This window comes from Sus scrofa, chromosome 3 (assembly GCF_054392235.1).
Source record: "Sus scrofa isolate SSC_HxYL_T2T_F1_AM1 chromosome 3, Sscrofa_HxYL_maternal_Yorkshire_Landrace_v2.0, whole genome shotgun sequence".
NCBI lineage: Eukaryota > Metazoa > Chordata > Mammalia > Artiodactyla > Suidae > Sus > Sus scrofa.
The window spans coordinates 18996061-19008569 of record NC_139385.1 but is presented as its reverse complement, the minus strand read 5'-3'; the positions used below and the strand labels follow the sequence as shown (position 1 = coordinate 19008569).

Genomic DNA, 12509 nt, shown 5'->3' with positions numbered 1-12509 from the left:
AAAGATTCCGTGGAGGAGTGAGCATTGCACGCTCAAGGAGGAGAAAGGCCAGAGTGGCTGGAGCAGAATGTGGGGAGTTTGGGGGCCACAGCAGGAACGGTCTGGGGACCAGAGATCTCCACAAAGTCGACGCACTTCTTGGAGCCTTAGTTGCCCTGTCTACACAATAAGAACAATCACCCCTCCTCCCCAGGGCTGCGCCAGCCATCAGATGAGACAGCTGTCAAGGGCTGAGCAGGGCCCTGCATACAGTAAGTGTTTCATAATGTGCGCTCCCTGGGGCTCTTCCTCCCCTGCGCCTCCCTGCCGGCAAGGGGGCCCCCCACCAGATCCGAGCGGTTGCTCAGGACGGAGATGTGGCGGAACGCCTCCAGGCATTTCCAAAACATTTTCTTGGCCACAACCGCCCTAGCAGCTAAGAGGCTGCATTCTGGAGCTGGTGTCCCTTCACCAGACGGTCTGATCATGTGTGGCTGGGCCCAGGAGCCCCAAACGCGGCCCAGGATCTGGTAGATGGGGGTGCGCCTGGCACGTGGAGCCACTGATGGACACACAGCAGCTCACTTGGTGGCTTAGGGCTCTGGAACTGGACAGGCTGGGTGCACAACCACGTCCTGGCACAGCCGTACCCCCACCCCGGGCTTCGCTCTCCCTGTCTGTGAAACAGCGCTCTGTTTGGGTTTAAATGACAGGATCTAGGTAAAGTCCTCAGAACATACACAAGGGTGAGATGTTGTCCTCACACCTGGTGGGACGAAGCTCTTCCGGTTCCCCATTTTCCGCATCCAGTCCGGGTCTCATCATTCTAGCTGTATAATTCTACCAAGCTGGGCCCCCCCCAGGCCTTGTGCCCTTCCCCCTCCTGCACCCCACCCTCACCCCAACCTCTGGATGAGATGCCAGGGCTCTGCTGTCACAGTGCCTGTGTCAATCCGTGAGAACTCCGGCCAACAATACAGCGAAGGCGGAGTTCCCACTGTGGGGCAAGGGGATTGGCAGCCCGGCCTAGTGGGATCTGGCATTATCACAGCTGCAGCATAGGTTGCAGCTGAGGCTTGGATCTGATCCCTGGCTCGGGAACCCCATGTGTTGCGGGGTGGCCAAAAAAAGAAACAAACAAAAAACCCCCACAATACAGCAATGGCTTGGGAGCTCCCCTAGTCCAGAACTTGCCTTATCCATCTCCACGTTTGCCCAGCATGCAGCGCCCAGCCCAGAGAAGCATCTTTAGCCAAGATCTGTTGAATAAAGAAATGAATGGGCAGGTCCCATCGTGGTTCAGCGGAAATGAATCTGACTAGGATCCATGAGGACGTGGGTTTGAGTCCTGGCCTCATCTTGCTCAGTAGGTTAAGGATCTGGCGTTGCCGGGAGCTGTGGTGAAGGTCGCAGACATGGCTTGGATCTGGCGTTGCTGTGGCTGTGGCGTAGGCTGGCACCTGTAGCTCTGATTCGACCCCTAGCCTGGGAACCTCCATATGCTGCAAGTGCGGCCCTAAAAAGACAAAAGAAAAAAAAAAAAAGAAAGAAAAGAAAACAGAAATGAATGGAACATTGTAAATCAACTAAAATAGAAAAAAATAAAAATCTTAAAAAGAAAAAAGGAGGAATGAATGACTTTCACGTGGCCACAGAAGCAGCCCAGTTTAAGACAGTGAAAGTGACCGCAGCTCTCAGGCTGGCATCCAGCCCATATTCAGGCGTCTCCTCCCTCTGACAGCAGACGGGGTTTTTCCTCTTCCTTGTTGTTTTTGTTTTTTCCTTTTTTCCCCTTTTTTGGCCACATCTGCAGCATATGGAAGTTCCAGGCTAGGGGTTGAATCAGGGCTGTAGCCACCAGCCTACACCACAGCCACAGCAACGTGGGATTCGGGCCACATCTGCGACCTACACCACAGCTCACAGCAATGCCACATCCTTAACCCACTGAGTGAGGCCAGGGATCGAACCTGCATCCTCATGGATACTAGTCAGATTCATTTCCACTGAGCCAGTGTGGGAGTTCCTCTTCCTCCTTTTTTTTTTTTTTTTTTTCCTGTTTTGTTGTGTTTTGCTTTTTAGGGCTGCACTTGTGGCATATGGAGGTTCCCAGGTCAAATCAGAGCTGTAGCCACCAGCCTACACCACAGCCACAGCAACGCAGGATCCGAGCCGCATCTGCGACCGACACCCCAGCTTACGGCAATGCCGGGTCCATAATCCACTGAGCAGGGCCAGGGATCGAACCTGCAACCTCATGGTTCCTAGTCAGATTCATTTCCGCTGCGCCACGACAGGAGTTCCTCTTCCTTGTTGTTTTAACTCTGAGTCCCCAGCACCTTTGCTGCCCAATCCCCGCCCCCCCCCAATAGTCATCCCAATAGCTTGACTACCTGATGAAAGACACCTCTGGCAGAGGTGATGGGAATTTGGGGTCCCCTTTCTTCCCTGTGAGTTCCAGGGTCTTAGGACCTAGTGGCTTCCCCCCTCTTCCCACCACAATCCCCCCAAACAGTCCCAGCAGTCCCCCAGCTTCAACCATCTCCATTCTCAACCCTACATGCCCCCAAGCCTGACACAGCCATGACATCATGGCACCCCACAAACTCATCCTCTCTATGTCCATCTGTCGGTGACATCTGGCCCTTGACTCCTGACTCAAAACTTCCGTGCACATCTTAGGTTCTTGGCTCCCCTACTCTCACCTCAAACCAGACAAGCTGATGCTGCAGGTGCTGCCCCACCGCCCCCATCCAGGGGATCACACTACTGGCCTCTGGTGCGGGGGTGACAGGGCTTTCTTCACCTGCCCCAGGAGAATTCATGCACCGCCCCCCCACCCCAGCAGCCCCCAGGAGAGTTACTGTCACGTCTTGGGGGATAACTCAGACCCACATGCTCTGCGCTGCCTCCCCAAGTCTTCCAGCGCAGACTACGATAACCGGCTCAGCAATGGGACTTCCACCTGCTGCCTGCCCTTCCAGGCTTTGTCTTCTGCCCAGGCGGGCACCTATTTGTATTTTCTGGGATCACCCAAATAAAGCACTAGCTGTTGAACTTTTATCTCGGGGATCTGCTTCTAGAGGAACACAAACAAAGCACTCTGACGATTCCTCCAGCCAAAAGTTCCTGAATCCACCCACTTTTATCTCTGTGGCCTCCCGGTCGGGACACCATCACTCCCGGGGAAGCTGGTGACAGCATCTAAGCTGGTGTCTTGGCCTCGAGTCTTCCTCCCCTCCCATCCTTTTCCCAAGTTGCAGACGGATGGAAGGAGGGATGGATAGATGTGGACACAGACGAGGGGTGACATAGACAACGATACAGATAAATGATTTGGGTCAGTCTCCTCCCAGCTCCAAGGGCTCCCGGGCTCCGCACTGCAGAGTCAACTCCTTCCCCTGCTTCCTGCCTCTTGAGCCGCCCCCGGCCCCACCCCATCTCCTCCCCACTCCCCCCCAATCCTCTCTCTGGCCACGCTGGCCTCCAGTGCTGGCTCTTCCTGCTTTGGGGACTTGGTACCTGCAGGCCCTCTGCCTGGAAGGCTCTCTGTTTGGCCGGACTCCTTCTCACCCCTAAGGGCCCAGTCCCAGGGGGACTCCTCCCCTCTCTTCTCTCTTTAAAATCAGGTTCCTTAGCACCTGTAATCATCTTGCTTGTTTCTGAGTTCACTTCTTTTTGGTATTCTTGGCTGCGCCCAAGGCATACGGAAGTTCCCAGCCTAGGGGTGGAATCAGAGCTACAGCTCCCAGCCACAGCCACTGCCACATGGGATCTGAGCCTCATCTGCAACCTACACCATAGCTCACGGGAATGTCGGAGCCTTAACCTACTCATCGAGACTGGGGATCAAAACCCGCATCCTCATGGTTACTAGTCAGGTTCTTAACCCACTGAGCCACAGGGGGAACTCCCTTGAGTTCCTTTCTTACTTGATTCTCTCTCTAGACTCCCAGCCCCACAAGGCAGGGGCTTTGCCCCGGCTCCTGGCTGCGTCTCCTGCGCCAGCACAGAGGGTGCACATGGCTCAGTATTTGCCAAGGGCAAGAAAGACGGATCCCTCTGCAGGCCGTTGACTTGGGGAACACAATGCCTGGGAAGTGACGTGGGTGCCAGGGCAGCGGTGGTGAGGGGCTGGGCTGTGAGGGGAAGGCTTCTGCAGCTCCCCCCACCCCAGCTATCCTCACTCTTCAATCCAGGGCCCTGCTTTCAGAGCTGGATTTGCTCCCCCCACTCTTTTTTTTTTTTCCCCCATTTCCAGGCCTCAGGGATCTGGTCTTTCCTCCTCGTGGCTCCCCAGCTGCCCCCAAGACAAACCCCATGACCTCTTTCCACCTCGGGCTTCCTGTCCACTCTGCGGGGACCTCAGGGGGCCCAGGCCCAAGCTGGGGGGCCACGGGCACTCTGGAGCGTGCCAGGATGCTCCGTCTGCATCCCAAACATGTGCTTCCGGAGCCCTCGGGCAGATTCCTGCTCTGCTCTGCATCCCTGGGGGCTGCTCCCCAGCCCAGGTTCCTGATCCCTTCCTCCAGGAAGCCCTCCACTCCGACGCATGTAGGGGAGCCCCTGCCCACCCCCAAATTCCTAGTTATTAGCACCGTGGCCGTCTTCCGGGGCAGGCACCTCCCACGAGAGTCTCTTCCTTCAGTGTGAAGCCCAGACCTTCTCCTCCTCCCCAACCAGGCCTCCTCCCAAGCGCCTTGACCGCCTCCATCCTGGGATCACAGGGTTGGTGTCTAATGGACCCGAGTTTCAATCTCTGTTTTTTTTTTCTTTTTTGCCTTTTCTAGGGCTGCTTCCCATGGCATATGGAGGTTCCCAGGCTAGGGGTTGAATCAGAGCTGTAGCCACCGGCCTCCGCCACAGCCACAGCAACGCGGGATCCGAGCCGCATCTACGACCTACACCACAGCTCATGGCAACACCGGATCCTTCACCCAATGAGCAAGGCCAGGCATCGAACCCGCAACCTCATGGTTCCTAGTCGGATTTGTTAACCACTGCGCCACGATGGGAACTCCAATCTCTGCTTAGTTCAGGTTCTTCAGGAGCAGACACTGAGGTAGGAATCGGAGATACTCTACAGGTGTGGCTGCTAGACCTGGTAACCTGGCTAATCCTGCAACACACACTCAAGGGACGAGGGAAAGGGGTATCGATATGCCAGCTTCCCCAGTACTTCCCGCCTTCTGTGGGTGGAGGAGCAGGGAAGCTCCCAGGCACAGAGATGCACATACTGGCAGCTGAGGGCATAGGACGTTCCTGAAAGGTCTGAGAGATATGGGCAGGGCACTGCCAGCCTCTGCTCTAACGGCTCTGCCACAGACTAGCTAAGCTGTGTGACCTTGGGCACATTGCTCCACCTCTCTGAGCCTTCACTGCCTCTTCTGCAAAGTGTGGGTAGTGATCCCGCCTGATGTTGCTGAAGGTCAGCAAGAACGGGTAGGGGGGTGCATAAAAAGCCCTTAGTACAGAGTTGAGTGAGCAGGGAGCATACTCAGCAGGCTCTGATGAGATTCTGCCTTTTTTTTTCTTTTCTTTTTTTTTTTTGCCGTTTTTTTAGGGCCACACCCATGGCATATGGAGGTTCCCAGGCTAGGGGTCCAATCAGAACTACAGCTGCCAGCCTACACCACAGCCACAGCCACAGCAACGCCAGATCCGAGCAGCGTCTGCGACCTACACCACAGCTCACGGCAATGCCAGATCCTTAACCCATGGAGTGAGGCTAGGGACCGAACCCGCAACCTCATGGTTCCTACTCAGATTCGTTTCTGCTATGCCACGACGGGAACTCCGCTGCCACTTTAACTTTAATCTTGTATGGGCTCCCTCCCTTTGCTGTCTAGAGCAAGGCCTTTCCCTTCTTTGACCCCCCCCACCCCACCTCTTTGGCTTTCCAGTCCAGACACCTGTTTTCCTAAAGGGCGCCCTAGACGCCAGCCCACCCAATGAGGCATACGAAAGCATCACATTCCAAGGCACGAGTAGCTTCTGCTCCAACAGAACGTTGTCACCTCCCAGACTGGGCTACTTCTACCCCGGCGCTGTTCCCCCTTCAAGTCAATGGCTAACCCCAGCCTGGCGGGTCCTCCGTCTCTCTTTAAGGCACCTCCGTATCCCTCTCGTTTTCTTAGCGCCCCATCGCCAGGCCCCAATGCGTGGAAGACTTGTTCTGCCAAGACCCCAGCCTGAGTTTCACCCTCCGTTAGTGTGTGTCTGGGGGAGAACGCAGGGCTGCCGAGGGAGGCTGGCCTGGCCCATCTCCAGGGTCCTCGCTTCGCAGGCGGCCCGCGAATCTGCAGCATTGGCCCTGCAGGTGAGGCCACTTACGGGCGGGGTATCTCTCGTGGCGACAATCCAAGCGGAGGTCCTCTTCCTCGTTCCCATCCCCCTTCTCCATCCTGGAAAGAAAAGAACCCAAAAGCGGTGGCGTCAGAAAGAGCAGCCCAGGCTGGCAGAGAGGCAGGATCAGGGGCAGTGCAGCCCCTCCCCTTTGGAGAACATTTTGCCAAGCAACTTGGCACGACTGCTCCTTGGGCTCCTTCCCATGGCATCATTATTTTTCCATTTTAGTGAGGAAGAAACTGAGGTTCTGGAAGGTAACGGGACCCAGCAGGTGCCATGCAGCTGACAAATTAGCTGTCACCAAAAGGTGGGGAACCACGTGCCAAGGGGATACTACAAAAGAGTGGGTATGGTTTGATCTGTTGAAATGTTTGCACACTACGGTGCTCAAAACATTCACTTGGCAGACTATATACCCAAAGGTTAATGGAGAATAGAGGAGATTACATCTGGAAGCTTCTTTTTGACCTTGCCTCTATTTTCTAATTTGGGGGCAAAAGACATTTATTACTTGCAAAACTTTTCTTTTCCTTTGTCTTTTTTTTGGGGGGGCCACACCCAGGGCATATGGAGGTTCCCAGGCTAGGGGTCCAATCGGAGCTACAGCTGCCGGCCTATGCCACAGCCATGGCAACGCCAGATCTGAGCCCCATCTGTGACCTACACCACAGCTCACGGCAACGCCAGATCCTCAACCCACTGAGCGAGATGAGGGATCGAATCTGCGACCTCATGGTTCCTAGTCGGATTCATCTCTGCTGTGCCACGATGGGAACTCTAAAACTTTTCTTAAGTAAATTAGAATACTTCCCAGAGACATTGCTACATAGAAACAAAACCCTGATCTTCTGACCTCTGCCACAGTTGTTCTCCCCTCAACAACCGTGAGAATTTCTCCTCTGGCATCTCAAGATCGCTGTGATTCCAGAGGGAGCTGCCTCTACTGGCACAGCTGGGGATGGGATGAGAAGCACAGAGAAGAAGCTGATCAAGGGTCAGAGTAGAGGCAGCTGCAGACTCTCCTACATGAGTCCAGACGTAGGCCCTCAGCCCCATCCCACTGATGACTGGGCCAGAGAATGGGCGGGGCCCTATTCCCACATCTGTGTGCAACCCAAATACATTCCAGAGTTCCTTGTGGTCCAGTCCACATGTTCTTCACCTTTACACAAACATAACCTACTCCCCTGATGTAGAAACAATTCCAACCATTATTGTAGGTTCTAAAGAACACTGGAAGCACCCCCAATTCCTTATCTGTGTCCTGCATTTGCCATCATCCCCCCAATTCTTGCTTTGATTTTTTTTTTTTTTTAGGACCACACTGGCACATATGGAAGTTCCCAGGCTAGGAGTCTAATCAGAGCCACAGCTGCTGGCCTACACCACAGCCACAGCAGCACCAGATCTGGGCTGCATCTTCGACCTATTCCACAGCTCACAGCAACGCCAGATCCTTAACCCACTGAGCAAGGCCAGGGATCAAACTCGCATCCTCGGGGATACTAGTCGGGTTCATTACTGCTGAGCCATGAGGGACCTCCTCTCCTTGTTTTGCAGACATCCTGAAACCTCTCTCACCTCACTTCTTGTGTTCAGTGATTCCCCAAACTCTCTCCAGTGGCCCCCGGCAGGCTGTATTCCGTTTTTCTCACCCTCCTCTTCTTTCCATTGCTTTCCTTTTTTCTCTCACACAAGGATGAGAAATTTCAATTTTCTCCAAAGCAAATGTCCCACCTCATTTTCTGCATCTTCCCAGCACCTCTTATGCCTTGATTCGCAGCTGTGTCCAGAATCTTGAGCTGAAGGAGATGTGGGGCAGGTGAATGACAAGCAAACAACGCCAGAAATGTCCTCCGTGGGAGGGAAAGAAATACTCATGCCCTGATCATCTCGGGCCCCCCACATTGCTCATTCACATGTCCAGCAGAAATTTCCTGAGGATCTGCTCTGTGTAGTTTGCACCAGAAGCTATGGAGGACAGACATGTCTACTTCATCGTCTCTGCCCTCAAAGAGCTTCCAGTCAAGGAGGAAGTCAGGCTTGCCCACGAAGGAGCGTTAGAAAATGTCAGACATTGAATAACACATGTGATGACTGCCTACCACACTGTCCGCGCCAGGGACTGAGCCTGCGCTTCCCAGCAGACAAACTCGGAACACAGTTCTTGTTTACAAGGACCTTCTGTGGCCTCGGTGGCCCCAGATGGCAGAACAAAGGTCTGAGTGCAGAAGCTATAGGAAGACAAATGTCCTACAGATAACTGATGCTATGGGAAGATTCAATATAAGGGAAAATGTCCTTTTATTTTTCTTTTTGTCTTGTAGTGGAAACATCTTTGTTAGTTTCTTTTGTTTTCTTTCTTTCTTCTTCTTCTTCTTCATTATTATTATTATTATTTCTGTCTTTCTAGGGCCATACCCACAGCACATGGAAGTTCCCAGGCTAGGGGTGGAATCGAAGCTGCAGCTACCAGCCTACACCACAGCCACAGCCATGCCCGATCCAGGCTGTGTCTGTGACCTACACCGCAGCTCATGGTAATGCCAGATCCTGAACCCACAGAACGGGGCCAAGGACCAAACCCACGTCCTCATGGATACTAGTTGGATTCATTACCGCTGAGCCACAATGGGAACTCTCTTTGTTAGCTTCTTGATAGCACAGGCTTTTGAAAAAGAAATTCCAATCCTACAGAGAGGGAAAAATCCCTCTATAGTTTCACAGCCATGTAGGGGGGGTCATCACTGTTTAATATTTCAGAATGAATACTTCATATAAATAGCCTCAAATTAAACAGATGTTTTTGAAATCTGATTTCTTTGACTTACCCTTAAAGTTCCAATGTCTTTCTATAGCAGTACCCAGCAATCCCATTCCTCTTCTTTCCTCATAGTTGTACATGAAAGAATAATACATATTCAGTACCTTTGTTGATAGACATTGAGGTGTTTCCCAGTTTTTTCACCCTCTCAAGGGATGCTGCACAGGTATCTAAAAAGGGGTTGAGTTCCCGTTATGCAAAGATGCTCAAGCCTGAAGAAGGGCGGTCATGAAGCCATAACTGATTCAAACACTGGAGAGGAGGCTGCATCAGGCAACGGAGCCCAGTTTCATCCTGGAGTACCAGCTGTCTGGCTGTGGCTGGCACCTCGGGGTCAACAGATACCAGCTCTGCTAAGTACTGGGTCTCGCGCATCCTCCTGCATTTGACAGCCTTGACCTTGAACCCACTGCCTGATCTACCCCAGGCTCTCAGTTCTCATGGCTTCTTATCCTGAGATCATCTTCCTCCAGGCCTCGTGCTCTGGCCACCTCCTTGGACTCTGTTGGGAGCCTCAGCCCTGGGGAGGGGGGTCAGCGGGCAAAGGAGCTGACCTTCAAGGAAAGCCTCGCCCCTCTGGCATGGTACCCATCCTCCCTGACCACCCAAACCTTGCTAAGAAGCCCAAAGTTCATCAGTCGACATATCAAAGAACACGTGCCCATCAGTGGACATCAGCTGTGGGCTTGTGCTGTGCTGGGGCCACGGGGACAACTCAGAGAGGTCCCCACCCTTGAGACACTCACGCCTGCTGGCCAACAGGAACCAATGGTCACAACTTCATGTGCTAGGACATTAAGAAGGCTGAATAAAGGTGACTGTCTATCTAGTCCAGCAGTTGGCAAAGTTTTTCCATAAAGGTCTAGATGGTAAATACGGGAGCCTTCCATGGCCACGTGGTCTCTGTCATAGCGACTCAACTGTCCTTGTAGTTGGAAAGCAGCCGCAGACAAGACGCAAACAAAAGGGGATGTTTTTTAGTAGACGAAGGTGTCCAGCAGGTGCTGGGCTGGATTTTGAGTCCAGGTGATGCCGTGTTCACCTCTAGCTGGTGACTCTCTACGTGGAGGCCCCCTGACATCACTGGGGGAGTTTCAAGTTGCCTGGGGATAGCGACGTCCAGTTAGGGTTGAGATGCACTTGGGTTGGGACCAGCAGAGGCTTCTCGAAGGAAGTCATGTGAAGTCATATAACGTGCTCACCTCTCAAAGAGGGAGCTGGGATCTGCCTGCTGTGCTGTGTTGCTGTTCTCGAAAAAGCTGGTTCCTCCCACAGACGTGCCCTCTCCACCAGGTTCGCCAGTGAAAATGGTTCAGGATTCTGGCAGCCAACTGATGAGTGGCTAAGGCTCCATTATGGCAACGGCAGTGGGAGTTCCTGTCATGGCGCAGCGGAAGCGAATCTGACTAGGAACCATGAGGTTGCGGGTTCGATCCCTGGTCACGCTCAGTGGGTTAAGGATCCGGTGTTGCCGTGAGCTGTGGTGTAGGTCGAAGACGTGGCTTGGATCTCACGTTGCTGTGGCTGTGACATAGGACAGCAGCTGTAGCTCTGATTCGACCCCTGACCTAGCCTAGGAACCTCCATATACTGCAGGTGCAGGGCCCCTCCCCCCCAAAAAAAAACAGAAAAGCAACAACTGAAATGTCACTAGGCGACCATTTCCTTTCATTTGAATTGCAACTTCCTGCAGGAAATGTTACATGCTTTCTGAAGATAGTCTTATTTTTTTTTAATGATGGTGTGAGAAGTGAGCCACGAATCTAAAGAAGTGCCTTGAAGAGTTATGGGAGGGGCGGGGTGGTGGTGATGGGGGTGAGGCTGTGCTCAGAAAGGGCAGCAGGTGGGTCCCCAGAGCCTCAGGCCATCCACGCACCTGCTGTGCCACCTTCCTCTCTGCGCCTAGGTGTCTCCTCTGTGAGGGGTTGGAGTGCTGGGCGCCACTGGGCTCCACTACATACCAGCTGTCTGAGACTGGACACGTCTCTGTCATCCCCGAGCCTTGATTTCCTCATCTGATAAATGGGCACAAAAATGTACCCAGCCTTGGGGTTGCTGTAAGGAGTCACAGAATGAATACAGGTTTTGGCTCCAGCTGTTTGGTGTTCTTACAGCACTGCCTGCACTTGTTACTATCGTGATTGTCATTGTCAACTCCTCATCCCGGGGGTCTTTGGGTTGATGACTCTGTGACCCCACCTCCCAGTTCCTAGCACAGAAGGAAAGGATTTTAACGTCTCATGAATGCCCGCTCCACCCCAAGAAAACTCACAAACCCCTTCCTTTCATTGCATCATTTCCACTGGAGCCCCTTGCTGCCTCAGGAAAGGGATGTATGGCAAGAAGCAGAGAATAAGCTTCAACGTATCCACCACTTCTGGTTTCAGGGCAGAGGGAACCACAAGGGGTCACAGTACAGCCTTCGGCCTCAGAGGAGACAGGGTCTCCCCCAACCAGGGACAAGGAGGGTCCGAGCAGAAGCTGAGTGCACTGATTTGCGGTGTCCAAAAAGGTGAATGAGCCCCAGGGAAAGGCAACAACCCCAGAGGTACCTGCTCAGATTTTCAAGGGTAAGAGAACTAAACTTGACCATGCTTTAAAGCCTCGTTAGTTGGGGGTCGATGCACACCTATCTAGACCTGTATCCCAACCAGAGTCACCACCAGCATTACCAGCATCACCACCATTCCCATTTTACAGATGTGAAAACTGAGGCCAACGTAGATTGGTAACTTGCCAGAGGTTTCGTGGTGCGCTGGTAAATAAAAAAAAACCAGCCCTCTCATTAAGAGGGTTCTGTGTTGCTGTCTGTGGGCCTCTGCGGGTGAACACCCCCAGCACAGCTGACTTGAAGCAGAGAAAAGGACCCCTGGATATCACTGAACGTGTGGCGTCACTGAACCTAGAGCCAGGATGACATCTGTCCACCCGGTTCTCCTGGGTCAGCTCCACCCTGGCAGTGACTCGTGGCAGGGCTGGGATTTGAACTTTGGTTTATTGGTCCCTGGAGCTCAAGCAGGTTTCCACAGGGCCCTGCAGGTTCCCGGCTGGAAGGGGGTCCTCCATCAGCCCCACTCTGGGTACACTTGGGCCATGAGGTCCCAGGGGAAAGTGGGGCTGGGCACCCCCCAACACAGACTCTCCCTGAACTGCCGGCAGGTGTGCAAACGGCGGTGTGGGGGTGGGACTGCACTGTCCCACGGTCATTGTTCTAAAGACACACAACATCAGAGCTGAGCGTGAGCATTTGCTCTTTTGGAAAGAAGAGAAGGATGCAGGAAAGTGATGGGAGCTGGAAGGTTGCAAGGATTTGATGTTTTGAACTCATGTCTTGTCTTACAGGCGGCCCTGTCCAGCT

At 53.3% G+C, this 12509-nt stretch overlaps 1 protein-coding gene across 6 annotated transcripts in view; it reads right to left on the bottom strand.

Annotated features, from left to right (window-relative positions):
- The window catches only part of GSG1L (GSG1 like), a 241675-nt gene that overhangs the window by 10992 nt on the left and 218174 nt on the right, over positions 1 to 12509 (bottom strand). For 5 of the 6 annotated variants that reach the window (XM_021086437.2, XM_021086439.2, XM_021086438.2 and 2 more), the window contains one exon: positions 6313 to 6383. In XM_021086437.2, coding sequence (XP_020942096.2) covers positions 6313 to 6383 — 71 coding nt within the window. Of the gene's footprint in view, positions 1 to 1107; positions 1239 to 6312; positions 6384 to 12509 lie in introns of those variants that run through there. The other variant, XM_085017127.1, reaches the window with a different exon arrangement.